The sequence below is a fragment of the Sminthopsis crassicaudata genome, chromosome 4 (genome assembly GCF_048593235.1).
Source record: "Sminthopsis crassicaudata isolate SCR6 chromosome 4, ASM4859323v1, whole genome shotgun sequence".
Taxonomy (NCBI): domain Eukaryota; kingdom Metazoa; phylum Chordata; class Mammalia; order Dasyuromorphia; family Dasyuridae; genus Sminthopsis; species Sminthopsis crassicaudata.
The window spans coordinates 312,290,608-312,314,132 of NC_133620.1; the positions used below are offsets into that span (position 1 = coordinate 312,290,608).

General features: G+C 33.8%; 1 protein-coding gene across 1 annotated transcript in view; it reads left to right on the forward strand.

Moving 5' to 3' along the window:
• Window positions 1-1,314: 1,314 nt before the first annotated feature.
• The window catches only part of SEC14L1 (SEC14 like lipid binding 1), a 95,844-nt gene continuing 73,633 nt past the window's right edge, over window positions 1,315-23,525 (forward strand). Inside the window, exons 1-2 of the mRNA XM_074260227.1 lie at window positions 1,315-1,561; window positions 4,558-4,648. Of these exons, the coding sequence (XP_074116328.1) occupies window positions 4,586-4,648 (63 nt within the window). The 5' untranslated portion in view covers window positions 1,315-1,561; window positions 4,558-4,585. The remainder of the gene's footprint in view (window positions 1,562-4,557; window positions 4,649-23,525) is intronic.

The following is a 23,525-nucleotide window of genomic DNA, read 5'->3' on the forward strand; positions in this document are numbered from 1 at the left end:
CTTTATGTGACCCTCTCCCACCCCCCCAAAAAAGTGCAACTGGGTCTTGCTACTATATACCAGGTAACCTTCTAAGGTTGGGGATACAAAAAATAGCAAAAACATAGTTCCGTCCCACAAGGAGCTAGGATATATATTCTCAGAGAGAAGGTACTAGCAGTAGGGTGGTGTTAGGGCGTGGGTTCCTTCCAGGAAAAAGACTCCAGCGGACTGTGCCGAGTCTTCCAGAAAGCAGGACAGTCAGGAGGCAGAGTGAGGAAGGAACTGGACAGGCAGTGAAAAAGCAGTCACGAAGTCTAGAGATGATGTTCTGTTTGAAAAATGACAAGAATGCCGGTGAAACTAGATCGTGGAGTACTTGGGAGTAAAGTGTAAGAAGACTAGGAGGGGCCAGATTATGAAGGGCTTTAAGTACTCCAAAGAGAATTTTCGATTTGATTTTTCGAGGTAGTAGGTTTACGGGGGGTGGGGGGAAGGGTGTCACATGGTGTCAGAACTGCGCTTTAAGGAAAATCACTTTGGCAGCTGAATGGAGGATAGATTGGGGAGGGGAGAGAATAGAGGCAGGGAAACCAACCAGAAGACCGTCTCAATCGTCCATCCCTGAGGTCATGTGCCGGTCCTAGCCACCAAATTCCAGAGCACAAAATAGCCTGGGCACCCTGAGAGAGAAGTGTAGGCCTTCTCCAAAAGGAGGGTAAATATCCTCACTGTAACCTTCGATTTAGAAGTTAGGTCTTAGAAATCATATGCTCTTTAACTCCTTCAATACAGAAAAGAAAAAAGGAGGCCCTAAACCATACAATAAAAGGCGGGAGGACTGAGGAAGTAAAGGAAGCCTTATGAATATCAGATAAAAAAGTGTAGAAAGGAGAGAGAATCTCAGAAGCTCAGCCAGTGCGGGTGAACTTGATAGTCAAGAAAACAAATCTGTCATTCAGAAATTTCCGCACCAAGATCTTCTAGCCCTCCAGAAGCCCTCAGGCCCCTTTTGTCCCAATCGCATCCGGGTCCTCAAATTCCCAAACTTCAGCTCCTTTTTCTAACCCCACCCCCTGGAACGCCGACAAATGAAGTGGGCGGAGCTGTGACGTTACTCGCTGTGCCCCGCGAGCGCGCTCTCCACCCATCTTGTACCCCTCTTCGCGCTTGCGCAACTGAGGTTCAGCCCAGGTCGTTCTCATTGACCCTCCCCCTCGCTAACTAGTTTCCCTCCCTCCACCTTCTTCTACCCTAGCAACCGTCGTCCCCCGCAGCTTACGCCCACTTCTGCCCCCGCTGCGCATGTGCGCCTGTTTCGGCCGCCTGGGCCCCGCCCTCTCCGTCACCCGTAACAACCACCCGTCCCTTCTCTTCTCTTCTCCCTGCTCCTCCTCCCCCTCCCCAGCCCACTCCCCGGAACCAGCGGTCGGAGGAGCTGCTTCAGCAGTAGCGGTAGCATTAGAAGCAGAAGCCACACTAGTAGAGCAGCAGCAGCAGCAGCGACTCCAACACCGCCGGAGCCGCCGGGATGAGCGCCTCCCGCCGCCCTCTGCTCCGAACCCGGCCTTTCTGACAGGAGGTAGGCGCGCGTCCTGGAGGGCGGGCATTGTGCGCGTTCTCGGCCTTCCAAAGCCGGCGGGATGGCTGGACGGCCGGCAAGCTGGCGGGAGGGTGACTTTGGGCTCTCCCGGTCTTCCGCTCCCGAGGGCTCCTTCCGCATCCCAGCCCTCTTTTGGGGGCTGTTTCCTGTGCTCTGTCGGCTAGGTGCCAAACCGTCTCCTTCCCTAGGCCAGGGACCCGCGTCCCTTCATTAACCCCCTGCAGGCTTCTAGGTCCTGCCCGACCTTCAAGATCTGGTTCTGAATCCCTGGAACAGGGGTTCTCCTTTCAGGTCGTCCGCGCCCCCTGCCCTCTTAAGTTGACGGGTCCTGGACCTCTTGCTGCTGCATTTCGCCATCCTTTCCCCAGGCCCTGGTCTAGCTTCCTTCCCTTAGGCCATTTCGGCCTCTCGGAAGAGATTTGTAATCTCTTTACTTACGTCCTGCTCCCCCCCAAAAAACAAACAAACCCATCTTGTTAGGATTCTGCCCTCACTTATGAAATCTTTTCCTTCCCAAAGATCTTTTTCCTTCTCTCCCTTTGCTTTGGGTCCTGCTTATCTTTCTTTCCTAGTTCTCACGTTCCCCCCCCCCTTCACACCCCCTTTCTCTTTCCGCCTGTAGTCGTGCTCTCTTTAACTTTTTAAGTCTTGGTTTTCTCTTCGTCACCCTATTCCTCGTCACCCTTCAACTTCCCTAATTAACCCCTCTCTCGCCTAGCTCTCATCTCTCTTCCATCTCTCAGTACTCTATTCAGAGTTTAGCTCCTAGTTACTCCCCCATTTCTTCTGGATGGCTGAGTCTTCCAGGACCCTAGGTCTTCAGCCATTTCTGGTTACTTTCACAATCCAGAGATCTGCCTTTGACAGCGCTTCCTACATTTCTTTGGTATTCTCCCAAACCCTTTTGGTACCACTCTCACCCTCAAATATCTTTTCCCCTTTCCCCACTTCTTTTTAAGGAGCCTGATTTTTGGGGTTCTGGCACTCATTTTCTTGCTCACTTTCTGGGTTTTTCTCAAATGTTATTTAGTGGATGGAGTTTTCTCTAGTAGGAGTAATGTACCTTGCCCTCCTCTTTGGGCTTCTCTTTAAACTAAGCAACGTGGTCTCTTCACATATTTTTTGATCTATTTAAAAGTTATCTGTGATTTATTTTAAGAAAACGTATTACCGGAGAGGCAGCTCAACAAAGGATGCCACTTGGTCTTTGTAATAAGGCTCTCTTTGGGAACAAGTTTTTGGTCCCAAACATCCCATTTCTACCATTTTCTCGGGTAAAAAGTTGAGCAGATTTTCTAAGAAATCTGATGAGCAATAGTAGCTCATAGAGCAAATAATTCACTAAAATGAATGGCTATTAAAAGTTTCTTAAAAAACTAATCCACACTTCCAAAGATGTGTTCCCTTTTATATGTCAACTCCCTTAACAGTAGTTGGTGAACTAAAGATATTTATGATTTATTTTTTTCCAGATTAAATTCTGGATTGTAATATACCCCATAGAAGTATTAGAGTTAAAATCCTGGAGTTTGGGCCACAGTAGTGACAAAAAACAGTAAACTACCCCAAAATCAATCAATAAATATTAAGGTCCTATTATGTTGCAGGCACTATGCCCTGAGAATGCAAAAGGAGGTAAAAGACAGTCCTACTCTCTAAGAGCTTAGGTATAATGGAGGACACTACAAGCAAACAAATACATATAAAACAAGCTATATACAGAATAAATAACACCAGAGTTAAGAGGGCTTGAGAAAAGCTTCTCATAGAACATCAATTTAGTTTCTACTTAAAAGAAACAAGAAAAAAATGAAACTAAGTAAAAACATCCTTTTCATTGAAATGCTAACGGTATTAGAAGACTATAAATAATAAAATGCTTATTAAAACTATCTAGACATTTTTCAGGTTTTTTTCCCAATTTTGTTACCTGTCATCTGCTGTTTTTCATCTGTATATTTCCTATATTGAGCACATATTTGTCAGTTAATTTTGATGTTATTACTTTAATTAATAATTTAAATTAAAAAAGAAATACCAGTTTGGAAGAAGAAATATCTGGTTTCACAAAGCAACAGTTAACTGAGAAAGCACTGAAATGTAATCAGAAGAACCTGATTCTGGTCCTTTTTTCCTTTTATTCATAACTTTCTTCTTTCATCACCCCAACTTGCTGTTTAACCTTATTGGGGAGGTTATCTATATTCTGTCTCCCTAGATTTCAATTGCCTTATGTAAAATGAAGGTGGTTTACTAGATGTCATCAGAGATCTTTCTGTTCTCCAGCTCTATAGTTCTGTGTTTGAGGAACACAAGTGTGTTTTCAGAAAAATTAATATTGGCATTCATCCAACAAGCTAGAGAATGGTTATCTACATTATAAAAGGATTCTTTTCAGTACAAACTTTTCTGGTATTTATGTACATTACAGATCATTAATTAGTTGGTTAGGAATATGTTGAGAAACTTTCCTTTAGCTTTGTGAAGATCAATCTTAAAATGATAGAACAAATTGGAAATTAAAATTTATTTACCAAATTCAGATGTATTCAATATTTTACTTGAGGGCTTAATTTGAATTGTTTGTTTTTTTTTTTTTTTCTTTTCATTTTTATCTCTTTGTGTTATCCTCCTACTTAGTATTTGGTGAATAAACTAGTTTTTTCATGTATTAAAATAATAGAAATTTTCTTTCCTAGATACCACCCTGACTTTGTAATAGAATCCAGGATTGTAAACTGGCAAGGCTAGGTGTCCTTTTTCTCCACTATATCACAGTTGTTTTCATGTTAAAAAAAATTAGCCAATTACCTTTTCTTAAAATCTACTAAAAATTCAGCAGATTCTATATTTTCTTTCCTTTATTAGTTTGAGATCCTTGTTTTCCTATTATGGGGGGAGTAATGATAATGTAATGTATAAAGATAGTTACCTTTTTTCTCCCATCATAGTGTGTTTTTGTATATGTTTTGCAGGTTTGAAGATTGCTAAAACATTACAATCATGGTGCAAAAATACCAATCCCCAGTGCGGGTATATAAACACCCCTTTGAGTTAATAATGGCTGTAAGTACTTTAACTTGTTAATCAATTTTTTTTTTTAAATTAAAAAAAAGTGTTTTGGTTGTTTTTGCAAATGTGATAATTTATATATAATGCCCTTTAAAATAATTATCTTTGCCTCTTTTTCATGCTTGGTTGTTTTATTCATTTATATTCTGCTAGTCTACTTTTTTTTTAATCTTGCTTTTTAAAATATCTCAGAACTAATTTTTTTTTTTTTGTAAAAATGGACACAATTTTGAGAAATTGTATTTATGTTTAAAAAGATACTGCTGTTTTGTTGCTTAACCATTGCTTGATTTTTTCTTTAAAAAGGGAAAGCTTGCTAAATAATTTTTTATCCAGGATTACTACTATATCTTTTCTTTAAAAGAAAAAGAAAGGGGGGGAAAAAAGAGAACATGAAAAACATTTCCTTTTTTTGTTTTCTTGTTTGTATTAAAACACATTTTAGAAGCATTCCTTTTAGATAGACTTTGCATTTATCTTTTAGGATTGAGTTTTTGCTGTAATTATCCCAATAACTTTTTGAAAAGTATTTTTTTCTTAAATAATAATCATTTACAAATATGAACTAATGAAAATCAGTAAGTTTTTATTGAGATTTTAGAAGAGTTTCATTAATCGCATGGCAGCAAATAGACATTTCACTAAATAAAAATAATATTTGAATAGTTCTTGGTTATCGTATTTAAAGAAATCTTAAAACACATACTTGCAAAGAAAAGAGCTGAGACTTGTACAGTTTAGCTATTTTTTCTATAGCTTTTAAAAATAGGTAATCTTTATGTTTAGGGTTATGGTCAGTCAGCAAGGAATTATTAAATCATTAATGATAATTTTACCTGCAGTAATTTAAATATACCATATGTCAAATTATGTTTCCTTAACCAACTATATAAAAAAGCTTGATTCTACTCAGTTTGTTGAGTTATATTTGTCTTCTCCTCACCTTTGAGTTTGCCATATTGTTATACTGCTTATAAAATTTTTGAGTTGCCTGAAAATATTTTGGATTCTGCAAATGATAGTGGATTGGTTTAATTTTTATGTTAAAATTCCCATTTTCTGGAGTCATATTATAGAATTTTAGTTTTGTACTTTTAATTTGTAGAGCTATTTAGTTCTTGAATGATCATTATATCATTTGGTCTTAGAATTCTAGTATATCAATGCTCAATATTTACCTTGTGTCTTTGTTTTTCCTATAATTCAGGGGAAACAACAGAATTTATTTGTCTTTCAACCCCTGATTTGAAATGAGAAAGAAAGATTAAGGACAAGAAAAAACAAACTTTTTATGGGCATTTACATATATATCTATTAAAACTTTAAAATAAGTATTTGAACTCCCAAATAAGAAGTTAAATATGACATTACTTTTACCTGAAAAGACTTTTAGACATACCCCATTTATACAGTCAGATTTTTTATTAATATATGTATCATATCCTTATATACCTTTCATCAAGTCTTCCTGTGCCTGAAAAATTTATCCAGCCTACAACATGTACATTTGGACTTAATTACTCTTAGTAAATACTTATTGCTTACCTGCTGTGTACATAACATTGTTCTTTCCATTCCCATTTTCTGTGGGAGGAATTCTTCAACCTTTCCTTATCCTTTGATTGCTTCTCCACTGTCTACAAATATGTTCATCTCCCTTATCCTTTTAAAAAAGAAACTGTCTCTTGACCCTGTAATCTCCTTGAGATATCATCCTTATTATTTCTCAGAAAGCCATACTCCTAGAAAGGATGTCCACAATCAGGACAGATCATTGAACCTACTCAGGAAATCATTTAACTTATGACTTGGTTTCCTTATCTATAAAATGAAGTTAATATTAATACTTATCTTCCAGAGTTGTCACAACCAAATAAAATAAAATTTCCAAAGTACTTGTAAATCTTAAAATGCTAGATATTATTATTTCTTTATCACCCCTAATTCCGAGCAATTTGGTTTGTTCCCTTACTCCATAAATGAAACTGTTCTTTACAAGATAGACAAAGAACTCTTGGTTGCTAAATCCAGAGGCCTTTTTTAGTTTTCATTTTGCTTTTGGCCCTTTAATTTTCTCTCTCCCCCCCTTATTTTTCTTCCTTTGGGTTCATCACTTTTTTGATTATAACTACCTTTCAAATTTGATAAATCCTATTCTAGATTTTCAGCTATTTTTTTTCTGTCTTCATTAATAGTTATCATGTTCACTTCTTTGACTTTTCCTTTCATCTTTCTCAACTCCCACATGTAATCACTGACTACGTTTTACTGATTTTATTTCTTCTACACCTCCATTCATACAGGTTCTGCCTTAGTTCAGAACCCCTATCACATCAAGTCTAGATTATTTCTTTAGCTTATTAACTTATCTTTCCTTTCTTTAGTCTGCCTTTCACAATGCCACAAATACCAAATCTGTGTTCCTGAAGCACAGATATGATCATATCACTTACTTAAATATTGTTTCTAGGATAAAATGCATTTTCCTTAGACCAGCATTTGAAACCCTCAACAATCTTGAATCTCTTGTATTATAACAGTCTTAGATCATATTCTTCTTCATGTATTCCCAATTCTAGTCCCACTAGTCAGCAGCCATTTCTATATATAACATTTTATCTCCCTTTTCTGTGCCTATGTACTGTGACATGTGTTCTTTCCTTAAATTCCTATTTAAAATCATTAAGGTTTCTTCATTTCACTTCCTAGTAGAGTTCTTTTCTGATTCACCCACTTATTAATGATTTTACCTTTTTGAAATTATGTGTTTATTTATCTGTGTTCATATATCCCCTAAAGAGAATAAAGGTAGGAATTGTTTTGTTATTGCCCTTGCAAACTCAGCTACCATGTACATACAAACAAAAGAGTTAAGATTTCATTTGTGTAGTGAAACTCCCTTTGCCAATTTGTTTACGACTTAGTATGCATTTGAGAGTTATCAGAGACATATAGAAGTTAAGTTCAAGATCACATAATTAATAAATGTTAGGGGTGGAATTTGAATCCTGTTCTTCCTAATTCCAAGCCCAGCACTCTACTATGTTACCACAGTGCCATTTATCTTATGCACAGCAATTTCTTAAGAAAGGAACTGAAGGGGCAGCTAGATGGCACGTATTATGATAGAGCACCAGCCTTGAATTCTGGAGGACCTGAGTTCAAATTTGGTCTCAGACACTTAATACTTCCTGGGTATGTGACCCTGGGCAAGTCACTTAACCTTAATTGCCTCAGCCAAAAAAAGAGAGAGAGAGAGAGAGAGAGAGAGAGAGAGAGAGAGAGAGAGAGAGAAGAATGGAACTGAACAGGTTCGAGGAATTTAAGAAAAAAATAAATGAAATAAACATTTTGAGGGAAGAGAACTCAGTTAAAAGAAATCAATATAATTATTGGTATGTCTGATAAATTCTTTGATGAAAGAGGGTGCAACTTAAGGCTAAAAGAATGTGGTTTTTCAAGGATTTTAGTTATCCACATATATCTTTTTTGTTCTGTTGTCATTGCTTTTAGAATTGGAAATAAATATTGGGCAACCTTTTTTCAAAGTGGATTGAATCTAATTTAGTCTCTTTATTCATCTGCATTTATCCTAGTATTATATTTATCCTGAATAATAATTAGAATGTGAAAGTTCAGTTTGCTCCTTTGTTGCCAATATGGTAGGATAAGGTAAGATTAATATGAAATCATAGTTTTTTTTTTTTTTTTTAATTCTGCAGCTTACTCTTAAGTTTTGCCCTGTGATAAGTTGCTGAGGATACAAAGAAAGGCAAAAACAGTTATGCCCCCACAGAGTTCTTATTCAGATGGAGGAGTCAGTATACAAACACAATACTTACAAGATATATAACAGGGAAAATGCATTCAGTCAACTAATAAATACTTATTAAGCACCCGTTTGTCTGAGACTTGAAGGAAGTCAGAGTAACTAGGAGACTGAAATGAGGAAGGAAAGTATTATAGGAATGGGGTATAGCCAATGAAAATGCACAGTTAGAAGCATCTTATCTAAGAATCAGTAACAAGGCCAGTGTCATTGGATCAGTTGTACATACTTGAAGAGGAGAAAAGAATAAGATGTAAAAAGACTGGAAAGGAATAAAGGGATAAGCTTTGAGAGCTTTGAAAGGCAAGCAGAAGATTTTATATTTCGTCCTGTAATTACTAGTGAACCATTAAAATTTACTGAATTGTAATGGCGGTGGTGGTGACATGGTCAGTCTTGTGGAAGATCAGTCACTTTAGCAACTGAGTGTAGGATGGATTGGAGAGAGGCTTTGAGGCAGGGAGACCCAAATAGAAATCTCTTGCTATAGTCCAAAAATGAAGTAATGAGATCTTAGAATAGGGGTATAGCATTGTCAAAAATGATGTAAAAGTAGAATCAATAAGAGTTGGTAACAGATAAGATAATGGGGGTGGTGGGTGAAAGAATGAGGATTTGAGGATAATAGCTAGGTTATGGATCTTGATGATTAGGTGGATAATGGTACTTTTAAGAATAGGAATATTGGGAAGAGTTTGGGGGGAAAGATAATGAATTCATTTTTTGACATGTTGAATTTTAAATGAATAAGAGAAATATGGATCAAATTGTCTAATAGATGGTTGAATACCTAAGGCTGGACATCAGGACATTAGTAAGATGGTAGAAATATTTTTTTATGCCCTGTACTATCATTCTAGTCTGTATGTCATACTTGTCAATTAAATCTGTCAGCTGTGCTATATGTAAATAAAATGTTCAGATAACAATTTATTTGTAGAATATTCTTCCTTTCCACACAATTCATAGTAAAAAGATTTTGACTGTCATAATAATGTATACAGAGGCAGTTTAGAAAGTGCAATGGATTGTGCACTGATCTTAGAGTAGAGTTCAAATGAAGTCTTATTCTTCCTAGCAGTTTGATCCTGAGCAAGTCACTTAAACTCTGCCTTAGTTACAACATCAATTTTAAAACAGGAATAATAATAGCATCTACTTCCAAGTGTTGTTGTAACAGTGCCTGGAACAATAATAAGCTCTTAATAAATGTTCCTTTCCCACTCTATCCCTCATTGCAGTATATTTCTAGTTAGATAATTTTGTATGTTGGTAGTAATGGTTCAGAAAAAAGATACGTGTACATGTTACATCTTCAGTACTTTAGGTGAAATATATTCAGAGAGGTCCATTTTAAAATAAAATTACCTTTTAGCTGTAACATTACACAGTTGTTAAAGCTATATGGCAAAGAAGTAGTCATATGTATTCTTTTTATTGTTGAAAACTTATGTGAGAATAGTTTATATATAATTTTGGACCAGAAATTTATTACCTGAATTTGTCTGTTCTCATCTTTTTAAACCCAGTTATAATGTATAGCCCTTAAGTTTTGATTATGTGGTTTGGGATCATCTCATACATAAAAATAGTTAATTTCACATTTGCTTTTTATTCCTATTCATTTAACATCACTTGATTCCTCTTCCTTTCCAGACAGATCAACCTCTTATTTTCACCCTTTCCCTTCCTTTTTGCTCTCAATGCATATTGTTTATTTTTCAGGATTTTTGATGTTATTATTTTCATACCTTAATTCCCTGTCTGTGACATCCTGCCATGTATCATTATCTTCCTATATTCTACTTTTTGTAACAAAGTTTCTGACAAAATATAACATTGGAAAGCACCTTCTCCTAGAAGTATTATTATACAATGTTTGGAGGCATTTTGGATACAAAACACATTTTGCAAGTAAAATAGAATTTATGGGCAGCAAATTAAAGTTGATAAATTATAGTTTACTATAAAATTATATCTAACCTTATGCATCATTTGATCTGCATTATATTTTCCTTTGTATTTTGTTTCATTCATATATATATATATATATATATATATATATATATATATGCACACACATACCATTTCCTGTTGAAAGTGTAAGTAACAATCTCTGAAACAGTCATTTTCTTGATAGTAATAAAATAGAAATTAATTTTCTTGGTGAAATTAGGAAACACGTTTATAACTTAGAGATTGGTTATATCTTTGTGTGTTTTGGAAAAGAGGAAGAGAAAGTCATTCATAAAATGTTTATTAGCATTAGTAATTTTTTTTTCCCAAAAAGCAGAGCTGGAGTGGAATTATCTAGGAAATAACTGAAATGTTCTTGAGAGATAATAGCTAAATTGCAAAGTACCCTATTGATATTTTATAATTGGTTGTGTATTTAGAGAATAATTTCCTAACAAACAGTTTTAGCTGGTGAAAATTGGTTTAATTTTAGTACTTTGGATTTTCAATATATTAGCAAACTATGGCATTTCTTAATTGCATCACAATAATTTTTTTTTTTTTTTAAATTTTAAAGCTTTTTATTTTCTTATGGCTTTTTATTTACAAGATATATGCATGGGTAATTTTTCAGCATTGACCCTTCTTTGCAAAACCTTCTGTTCCAACTTTTCCTCTCCTTCCCTCCACCTCTTCCCCCAGATGGCAGGTAGACCAGTACATGCTAAATATGTTAAAGGTATATGATAAATACAATATATGTTTACATATCCATACAGTTATTTTGCTGCACAAGAAAAATTGGACTTAGAAATAATTTTATTTTTATTATTTTTTTTAATAATAAAGAGAAGGAAATAAAAAATGCAAGCTGACAAAAACAGGGATTGGAAATGCTATGTTGTGGTTCACCCTCATTCCCAGAATTCTTTAACTGGGTAGCTGGTTCTCTTCATTATTGAACAGATGGAACTGATTTGGTTCATCTTATTGTTGAAGAGAGCCACGTCCATCAGAATTGATCATCATATAGTATTGTTGTTGAAGTATATAATGATCTCCTGATCCTGCTCATTTCACTCAGCATTAGTTCATGTAAGTCTCTCCAGGCCTTTCTGAAGTCATCCTGCTGGTCATTTCTTATAGAACAATAATATTCCATAACATTCATATAGCACAATTTATTCAGCCATTCTCCAATTGATGGGCATCCATTCAATTTCCAATTTCTAGCCTAGACTACAAAAAGGGCTGCCACAAACAATTTGGCTCATGCAGGTCTCCCTTTCTCTTCTTTAAGATCTCTTTGGGATATAAGCCCAGTAGTAACACTGCTGGATCAAAAGGGGTATGCACAGTTTGATAATTTTTTGAGCATAGTTCCAAATTGCTCTCCAAATTGGCTGGATGTATTCACAATTCCACCAACAATGTATTAGTGTCCCAGTTTTCCCATATCCCCTCCAACATTCAGCACATAATAAAATTTTTTGAAGCATTCTAAGGAATGTTAGCTTCTGTTTGGTTATTTGGCTCCCAGTTCTTTAATTCATTTGTGTTTTCTTTTTAAAGTACTAATTTATGTAACATTTATCTTAAATGTTTCTTCAGCCTACTTCCTGGGATACAATTTAAAGAAACCATAATTTAAACTTTTTAACACAAATTATTTGCTTTCAAACTAGAATGTATCAAAACTATTTTAAAAATATCTTTGTAAACTCCATTTTAGCTTCTAATTTGTAAAGTGACATTTTTTAGTGACTCAAAATAATTTTAAAATACAGTACTTTGGTACTTTGAAAAAACTGTTATTTAATCAGTGTGAATAATTCTGTCACTGTGGATTTCAACTTTTCCATGTCTTTGTAAGACTTTACAAATAACTGTGGCAAAAAATAATCAAATTGGTTGGTGATCTGCTGATAAGCTCTTACTCATTCATAACCATCATAAATATGGAGCACTTCTATGCTTTGATGAAACATGGGAATATAGTTAATTTGTATTTGGTCAGCAGAAATTATATGATCTACATAAACTTTTTTCTTGTTTAGATTATATGTTTATAATACCACAAAGAAATAATTTTCAAGGGATTCAAGTATTACTAACAAATAATTCTAATTAAAATATAATCTTTAATTTACAAGTAAATATAGTAGTTGTTAGTGTCAGTCATAGAAGAAAAGCAGCATCTAAAAGCAGGATAGAATATAATCTTTGTTTTAGAATGATAATGGTATGAAGCTGCTATTGTGCCACAATCTGACTTCTTACTTCAAGAGAATAGAGGTGGTAATGAACGTCATAGAACTGTGTCCTTTACCAAATTAGCTCATAGCTTTCTAACCAAGGCCAATTTGTGCATGTGCATGCATGTGTGCACGTGTGTGTGTGTACAAATATGATTTAAATGGAAAATTCTCCAAGGGCACAGTGATTGCTATCTAGGCCATAATAGGAAAACAGGTGAGCTTAATCACTGAGAGAAAATATTGATTCATCAGCCTACTTAACAAAATTTGCATGCCAGTTCTTTGATTAGATGTTTTCAAGGCTCAGAGTTTTCTGTAGGCAGATTCTTTGGCACTTTTACAGCTGACAGCTGATTTTTCCTTGTTCATTAACTCATTATTTTGATTTCAGATTTATTTTTCATAGGTAAAAACAACAACTCTAGCCAATTCTGTATTGAATTATAGTTATAGTTATTAAGGTCAGAATTTTCTGCTATTGCTTTATTACAAATTTTCTATGTCACTAATGTAAGAATCATAGTCATTTATGAAATGGTACTTGAAAAGCATCTGACATTTCTTCTCCCCTCATCTTTCCTCTTTTTTCCCCTCCCTTCCCCATCTCATCCATCTGTTATACCAGATAAGTATTGGTTATACTCATGCTGCTGCTTTGTTCAGAACCATCTACAATGACTCCCGATTGCCCATAGAGTAAAATTTGAAATCCAAAATCTAGCATTTAAGATTTTAATACTATACAATCTTGATCTCATTACTATTTCTCAGCCAATCTTGATTTCTCAAGGTTTCTTCTACCTATCCTATATTTTCTTACCACTATGCTTTTTTTGTCCCATATGCCTAAGATTTTCCTCCCTACTTTAATTTTTATTTTTCCTTTAAAGCCCAACTCACATGGGTAATCTCCCCAAAGATGATCATTCCCCTCCCTCTTATGTCTCCTGTGACTTGATACTTTTTTAACATTTATTTCATGGGTTAAGTATTTTTTGTATTATAGGTTATATAATTCCTCTACAATCCTGTCAGATCTATATTTTATCTAAATTGTGAATCTTATCTAATGGCTTGCATGGCACTCACGTAGTAGGTGCTTAATAATTTTTTAATATTGAATTAAAAAATGATTTATTTTAGGTTACACATATAGGTTGATTTTTTTACATATTTCCATATGAATCAGGTTGGGAGAAAAAAATCATAACAAAAAGGAAAAACCACAAGAAAAAAAAAAGGGCAAAAATAGTGTGCAGTGATCCACATTCAGTTTTCATAAGTCTCTCTGGATGTGGATAGTATTTTCCATCCAAAGTTTATTGGGATAGCCTTGGATCACTGAATTGTTGAGGAGAATCAAGTCTATCATAGTTGATCACAGTTTTAGTGTTTTGTACAATGTTTTCCTGATTCTGTTTGCTTCACTCAGCATCAGTTCGTGTAAATCTTTCCAGGCTTTTCTAAAATCAACCCATTCATCATTAAAATTTAAAATTGAATTCAATTGAATCTTTGGAATTAGGCATCCTTTTGATGATACATAGTTTAAAAGAAAATTCAAGCAAATGAATCAGTTAAAAAGCACTTATTAATCACCTGCTTAATACATTATTTCAGTACATGGAAGTACATAGAGTAGTGAAACTTATCTCTATCACTAACATTCCAGATCTTTATATTTGTAAAGAAATTAAGTAATTGTTGGTTTAAGTTTTTATCTTTTACGAAGTCATAAAATGTCAATGTCCAGAATGTCTGGCTTCATTTAATATGAGGAAACTACAACCCAGATGAGAAAGTGACTTTTCCATGTGACAGTATGTGTTAATATCAGAGCTGAAACTATCGGTCTCTTGATTTTGTTAGTGGTATTTCCATTATATCATAGTGCCAAAGAGCAAGCTTTACCTTATAAAGATTAGTTTAGGTCCTCTAATTGCTACTATGTGTAGTTAAAATGAGTTGAAATTGGTCAAGCCTTTAAATCAGCATCTCTTTTAAAGTAAGTAGTCAGAGATCTTAGAATATATGTAAATATGTGTGTTGGTATAATTTGACACTAACTGCTACTGTGGATAGTGGCTAGAATAACCATACATGTCAAAAACCCAAATTGTGAACTGTGTTCATTACTAGGCAGACCTTCTCTAATTAGGAGGATTAAACTTCCTTTTTTTCACACTAGTTTATTATTCCAACACCTTGGTGACAATGTTACTTATTTGGTGCAAGGGCTACAGCCTCTTGAAAATAGAAATAAGAAAAACAGTATCAGTGTATCATACAAACTAGGTACAATACTGGTATAATTTAAGCTTATATGGAAAGCAATTATAATCATAAAAAGAATCACATTACACATAAACAGAATTATTTGCACAGTATTCAGTAACATATCTACTAATATAATTGGTAGGAAGTGTTGTTGGGGCATAACACAGTGTGCAGGACTATTAGACATTTTTACATTTCGCCTCTTCCTTTTTTTTTAATTTCAGCTGAAGCATAATAGATTCTGCTCCAAAGCAGAATCTTTTAAAGGAAGGCTATTTAGACAAAGAGTACAGTGGGGTACAGAAGGAAGCAGAGACAAGCAGGATAGTTTTATATTTATCATATTTATTTTAAAGCAAGTGAAATCTTTTCTTTGTGCAGAATCCTTATGTCTTTCAAAATTGTTCTTTTATTTTGTTACTGTTTAAATCATTGTTCTGGTTATGCTAACTTCACTCTACACTAGATCCTGATTCTTAGGAATTGGCTCTTTGATAATTTTTAATGACAATAATATTTTAGTACATTTATGTACCACAATTTTATTCATCTATTAGACATTCCTTTAGTATCTAATTCTGTTTTTTTCCCCAATTTTGTGATCAGAAAGTTTAGTTTACTTGTAACTATTCCCAATATTTTATTCCTATTTAATAATTTTCCTCCTAATCCCACCTGTTTCTTATTGAGTATATTTCTTTATGAAACTTCATGTATATGTTATATGTATGTATGTGTTCTGTTTTTTTTTTTTTTTTGCCTCAGATAAAAGTGAGGTTCATCTCATACCTTCTTGCTCTTCTCCATGCTTACACTGTTCTTGTGTACTCCAGTTATGAGAAATACTAAGTTCTACCCCTTTCTTCAGTATCCTTTTATCTAATGTATTTAGTGTATTCCTTCTCTAAACTCTCAAGTCAGAACCAGTTCATCCACAGGTATTGCACTTTTAAAAAATCTTAAAATTCTTAACAAATATTATTTTTCTCCCATTATTAGAAATATTAGTACTGTGTCATCATATAGCTCCTTCCAATTGCTCAAATAAGTTTACTTTTTCCATTTGTTTCTGGACTTTTGTGTTTGTAGTTCAGAGTGACTACTACACTCTGATCTTTTGATCAGAACTGCTGTAACATCTTTTAAAAACTCAGCTTTGCAGCTTATATTATTAGTTGGAATATTTTTTTTTGCCTTTTTTTTAATATATTCTATTCTAAGATTTAATTTTATTAGAAACTGCTGGGTTTTTTTTTTTTTTGTTTTTTTTTTTGATCTTGACTGTGCTTTCTTGATACTTCTGATGCTTCTGATTTCTGGAAGTTTGCCGTATTTTTTTCTATGATGTGGAAGCTCTGGATTTTGGTTATGATTGCAGAGAACTAAATGTTAAAGCAGTTAGGGATGTTTAAACCAGGAAACTTCCTCTACTACCCTTTGTCATGAAATTTCTTCATCATAACTTGGTTGTAGTGGGGGAGGGGGGATTTTTTTTTTTTTTTAAGATTTTGCTGGAGCAGTTATTGGAGACCTGAGCTGAAAATAATGGAATATGCATATGGTTAAACAATTATACCATATAAAAAAAAGACAAAAAATGTAGTAGTAACTCAGGACAGGAAGAAGCATTGTGGTTGGTAAATATGTAGGATTTCTTGTACAAACATAGACAATAGCTTGAAAGGCAATCACAATTCCAAAAGTGTCAAATAATTTTGAGACCATGATTGCCGCTATAAAAACAGATATTTAGTATCAGTCATTCGAAGTTAACAAGAGAATGCTTTTGTGTTTACGGCATTAGATAAATCTTCTAGCACTATGTGAATAATGTTTAGATTTATTCAGGCCACAATATGAGCTGAGTGATTGGTTTCCTGATGTGAGCATTTTTTTTCCTTTCAGTTGCTGTGTAATTCAGTCTGGAAAATGTGAATACTATGAGTAACACTGAGCCTGATTAATTTTCCAGAATATATTTTGTTAATTTTTTCTTAATGTTTGAAAGTAGTAAAAGTAATTTTGATTATTGTTGCTGTAATTTTATGGCTAATCATTTCAATGTCAAATGTATAAGCTAAGTAATTAAATGATATATGCTTAGATACTTAATGAATGAATAAAGAAGAATTTAATAATTATGTTGTAAGGCACCATGTTAAGTATAAGGTATGTGTTCAGTAATTTCAGTTGTGTCCATCTCTTTGTGATCCCATTTGGGATTTTCTCAATAAAGATTCTGGAATGGTTTGCCATTTCCTTCTCCAGCTTATTGTACAGATGAGCAAATCGAGGATAACAGGGATATTAAAATTGATTTCTAACTTTATCTTCTTCTAGTGTCTTCTCTTGAAATTCTCTGCAAGGGGAAACATAGGTTTAATTAATCTTGTTATGGGCCAAAACAATGAAATTAAATAAGGATTTTTACAAGATGTGGAATTGATGAGACAATGATTGATTTTTACAAGTCAGTGGAATTGATGAGACAATGGTTATCTAGTTTAGTATGGTGATTAATAGTTCTCCAAGTTCAGTATGATTGATTTAATCTTACAACAAATAATGGCTTCCTAGTGATATTAGTGTACACTCATTGTAGAGCATATAAGCTGGGCGGCAGAGACAGATTCATTTCATTGTCCACCTTTGTGGTGGCTGCAGATTGAAGCAAAAGCTCTCAGATTCAGAGCCAGGGAAAACAAGCTCACTGGAGGCTGGAGCTCAAGCTCTCTGAGCCAAGGAGAGAGATAGTCATTTCCATTTTCATCATCCTCCTGGTGGCCAGCCTCTCCTCCTGCATTTTCTCCACTGAAACCAAGTCCCCTCTGAAGGCCAGGAGAAAGCTAGCTGAGTACCAGGCGAAGGAGACAATAAAAACTTTTGGATTTTAACACCTGGCTATTCTTGTGATGATTAATCTGCTGAAAGGAAGGCTGCCCAAAGACCTCCAGAAAACCAAACTGATAAATTACATAATCTCATGGTTCTGTAATATGGTAATTAAATTGTGTTGCTCACTAAAACATCTCATGAGATCCATGCCTTATTTTATCCCTCTTGAGGGAAAGAATAATTTCTTACTTTAGTGAATAGACATTTCAGATGGGCATATTTTAAAAAAGTGCTAAATATAGGTTCCAAATGATTTTTTAAAAAATTGACTTATTTTAATATTTGTATTAAAAATGTCTCATCATTCACGAATAGGAAAACTGATACATGTTGTAGTATCTACTTAGACTGTGGAATAGTATTAGTTCACCATCTAATGATCACTGATTTTCTTTTAATACTTAGAGATGATTTCTCTCTGTTAACCTAAAGCTAGCTTTCTATTGAACAAGTGGAGTTTTAAGTTCTAGTCTTTTTCTGAGTTGGCAGCATGAAGTTCTTATTCCTTTTTATCATATTTTACATGAATAGTTTGAATTTTGTTCTTTAGAAAAGCCCATCCTCAACACCTTTTCTTCCATATTCCATTTCTTGTTATTGAATACTAGTCAGTTTGAGAATATCTTACATACTGTGTGCTGTATGATGGGGACCTGAGATTCTTCAACACAGTATGTAGGTCAGAATTAGCAATGGTCCCTGAAATAGTATGTATAAAAAATTAATTTCTACAAAAATCTCATTCCAATGATTCATTGACAAGAAACTTTTATGGAATGACTAATCATCTTGTATTGAATTATATGTGAAGTATTAGGTTCAGAAATGTGGATTCATTTATATAGGCAGTTACCAATAAGGAAATTCCCTTTACCAGTGCAGATTAATGACAATCTATAGCTTTATAGAATTACCTGGACCATTATATTAGGTATTCATACAAGTATATATCAAGGTGGGTCAACTAACTGTTTTGCAATTTTTAGCCTTGAGTTACCTGGCACATTGAGAGATTAAGTGGCTTACTGTAATGTTCTCTGGTAGTTTTCTTGGGGTCTCTGGGGCCTTGGGAGCAGCCTTTGTTTCAGTCAGAGTAATTACCACAAGTACAGCCAGATGTTAAAGTCCAAATCCTTTATTATCTCCTTCAAAGTCTTGTCTCTTTTCCTGGGGCCCATTTAGCTTTCTTAGAGGCTTTTTTTTTTTTTTTTCCCCCAGAAAAAAGCTCAGTCAGGAAAGAACAGAGATGTCAGACTCAATAGAAAAGTCAAGAAAATTGAAGACATGTTTATTTGAATTTATTCTCTTTATATAAATATTGGCTCTAGGAACATAGAGGACATAACTTTGGAGAGAGCATGAAAAAATAAGCAGACTTGCTTCATCACACAGCTAATAAATGCTGGAGGCAGAATTTGAACTCGCATCTCTTCAATTATTAAGTCTAACACTATTGCATCAATCCAATGCTCCATATATATATATATATATATATATACTTATGTTGAAATATTTTTCAGTGAGAAATGATGAATATAAAAAATTTAAGAGAAAAATGGAAAGATGTGTATGAATTTATACAGGATCAAAAGTGACTATAAAAATATAAACTAAAAAAGTAATGATGATTACAGGGAACAGATAATAAAAACCTCCTTCATGGTAGTTATATCGGGGATTCATAGGGCCCAGGGTTGTATATATTATTAAATGTGATCACTGTATAGGCTATTATTACTCTGTGTGAGTGTTTCAAGATGTAGGGTTCAAATCAGTAGGGGATTTCTCTTGATACCACAGTCATTTCTGAAAAAATAAAAATGAAAGTTAGAGTGTATAAATAAGGCAGTTCCAATTGCCTGTTTTAATTGAGTTGAGGATGAGATTAAAGAATTAACACTATTGTAATTTCCTAACGGAATTTAACTGATGCAAATCAGTTACTACAATAGAGATTAAACACTGGAAAACAGTTCTATGAGAAATTATTTGATGTCCTTGGAAAAACAGAACAACTAATAACAATACCAATTTAGAATATAATCTCCAGTGATAAATCTTGGGGGAAAGAATGGTAGAAGATAATTTCTAAAAAGAGAGGCAATAGAAAGAAAAACCAAATTTACAGAAAATCTTATGTCCAAATATTCCCAAGGGCCTTTAAAGGGTGAAAATGAAAGAATAATAAATACTAAAAATATAAAAGATTCTTTAAAGGTTTCTTCAGTTAACAATGGAATCATCACATCTAGATTCTTAGTATCAAAGTTATTATCAGAATTCTCCCAGTATAGTACATTCGGAAATAAAAATGATATTAAAGAAAACAATATGGAGACACAGAACATATGTATACACAGATATGCAAAAGGAAGTTCATGCTAAAGGCCACAAAATTTTTAGGTTATCTGGGGAATAATGGCTCCTCGTATTTAAAGGAGGGGAAGAAACAAATGCATGAAAATAGGTAAAAGACTGACAACTGCTTATCTGCATATCTATCTTTCTGTCTATGCATCTTTAAGAAATAATCTACATATAGGTAAAGTTTATCCTTATTGAAAGTATGAGATGGGACCAAAAGACGGGAGACTTTCACAAACTTATTATCTGTATGGCAGACTTCATCTTTACACCTACACAAATTAATCAAAAGTTATTAAGTATAAGTATAAGCTCATTGTTGTCTTACTTAAAAATACATTTGATTATATAAAACAAAACTGTTTTCCTCAAAGAGTTTTCTTACAACATATTACCAATACATATGTCAAAATCAGACCAAAGTACTCAGAGGATTTAACAACAGAACTTGGATACTAAACATCCACAAAGTAGTAAAATAGAGATATATTGTTTGTCACAGGTGTTTATACTGTCATTGTAGATTCCAAATTTTAAAATTCTGTTTATGAATGACATGGTGCTAATTGCATTAGCAGTAACATTGTAGAGCCTCCTAAATAAAATAAATCACTCAAAAAAAGTTTGTCTTAACTGTATCCACAATTGAAAATTTAATTAGGTGAAGCATGTTGATGGTCCAGATAGTTTTATGTTTTATGATCAGCCTTTTAGTACATACACTGAGTCTGTTATTACACATGTTGCACAGACGTTTCAGAAGAATAGTGAACTTAACCCAGACATGAATGGAAGAGAAGGACTTGACCACGGTTTTTAGGTAATGGTATATCTTTTTAGTGACTCTAAATTATTCTTCCTGAAAAACTGATCCTTTTTTTTTTTTTTTTTTTTTTTTTAAACACTGCTTGTTTTCTGGTGATACAATATGATAATGAATGGTGAAATGTCAGTCTTTGAAGAATTAAAGTTTTATTTCATTCCATGGACAGTGGAGAGGCACATGGTGGGAATAAATTCCAAAATATCATGAAGAATGACACCAGAAGAGTATCACAGAAAATATTATCAAGGAAATGTATGATTGAAAAAAGGAGGCAAACCATTTATGTATTGAGCAACGAATAACCAATGAGCAGCTGATTATTTTCAATATGTGATAAAAAGAGGTCTAAAGAGGAGAGCCTTTCATTAGGATTTGTAAATCTCACAGATTGAAAAGATATGAGTGGTTTATAGTCTTCACTATTGGAGCCAGTATCCACATTGATAATGGAAAATTTTTATTTTTTTCCAATCTCACAACAACTTTGTAAGATGAGTAATCTATTACCTATGAGGAAACTGAGGGCGAGAGAGTCCTCATTTATTACCTTCAATATAAGATCATTTAAAAAATCTACTATTTAATACTGTCTTTCAGTAGATGAGATTCTTGCCCCCCTTATACCAACTCCACGGATTGTATTGTCATTGTGGCCACTAAATTTTTTGTAAGTAAACACATTTCTAATTCTTTAGCACCTTCCAAAGATTTCTTAATAATTATGTTGAGCAAATATAAAAATTAGATTAGATTTTTAAACTAAATTGGTATTGTTTCTCATGGAAACCTAGGTATATTAGTAGATAGATTTTAAAAGTTTCAAATATTCCATGTATAAATGTGTTAGTTGACATGAAGAGTAAAAAGAAGATTGGTTTTGGAAGGCATGCTAGATTTGGGGTCCAACAACCTGAGTTTTAAATCCTGCCTTTGCCATCTACTTACTTGCATGATCCTTCTTCATGTCTTTGGGTCTTAATTTTCTAATCTATAAAATAAAGGCATTGAACTAGATGACCTTCCACGGTCACTTTCAGCTCCAAACATATGACTATCTCTGTTAACAAAGAGAATGCTTTCTAATAATAAATTTTCTCAACAGAAACATATTACTAGAAGTAGACAATGCATAGGAAAGATAGAATTCATTACAAGATATCAGAAAAAAAGGGATGTGATACAAAAATATCATTAAGTATTAACTAAATCACTTTATTTTTTTAATTTTAAAATTAATTTTATAATAACTTTTCTTTGACAGTACATATGCATGGATAATTTTTTACAACATTATTCCTTGCACTCATTTCTATTCCAAATTTTCCCTTCCTTCCCTCCACCTCCTCCCCTAGATTGCAGGCAGTCCCATACATGTTAAATATGTTATAGTATATCCTAGCTACAGTATATGTGTGCAGAACCGAATTTCTTGTTGCACAGGAAGAATTGGATTCAGAAGGTAAAAATAACCAGGGAAGAAAAACAAAATTCAAACAGTTTACACTCATTTCCCAGTGTTCCTTCTCTGGGTGTAGCTGATTCTGTCCATCATTGATCAATTGCATCTGAGTTAGATCTTTTCTTTGTTAAAGATATCCACTTCCATCAGAATATATCTTCATACAGTATTGTTGTTGAAGTGTATAATGATCTCCTGGTTTTGCTCATTTCACTCAGCATCAGTTCATTTAAGTCTCTCCAAGCCTCTCTGTATTCATCCTGCTGGTCATTTCTTACAGAACAATAATATTCCATAACATTCATATACCATAATTTACCCACCCATTCTCCAATTGATGGGCCTCCATTCGTTTTCCAGTTTCTAGCCACTACAAAAAGGGCTGCCACAAACACTAAGTCACTTTATGAGCATCAGCTAGGCATGGATAAATAAAATAACCCAGAGGTTTGTTTAGTTGTTGTTATTTAGTAGATTGGTATTTAATTGTCAGATCAAAACATAATTATATAATTTGTTTGGCAAAAAATTTGCTTTGTGAATCATCCAAAACATCACTCTTAAATGTCATTGTTCTCACATTACATGTCTTGTAGGAACTCCACAAAACTTGATGTTTTTATATTGGGATATAAAATTATGAATATCAGTCTGTATAGTGTTTTATACCCAGCAGGTGGGTAGATTTAATAAATGTAACCACTAGTTGAGCATAATTCAATAAAAAATTCCATACATTCTTGATACAATTTAATGTATATTTGTTACAATTCCATTTTGTAATCCCATTTATTCAGCAAGCATTTATTGAGTACAAAACATTGAATTTTTTGGGAGACACAGAAAGTAAAAACTTAGCTTTTACTTTTAAGGATAAATATAGTGACAATATAACATCACATACAATTTTATTGTTTTAATATTGTGCCTTAAAAGTGATAGCAAGAAAATAAAAATGCTATAGGTATTAAGAAGAGGGGGATAGATGCTTAATATGTTTTAACAAA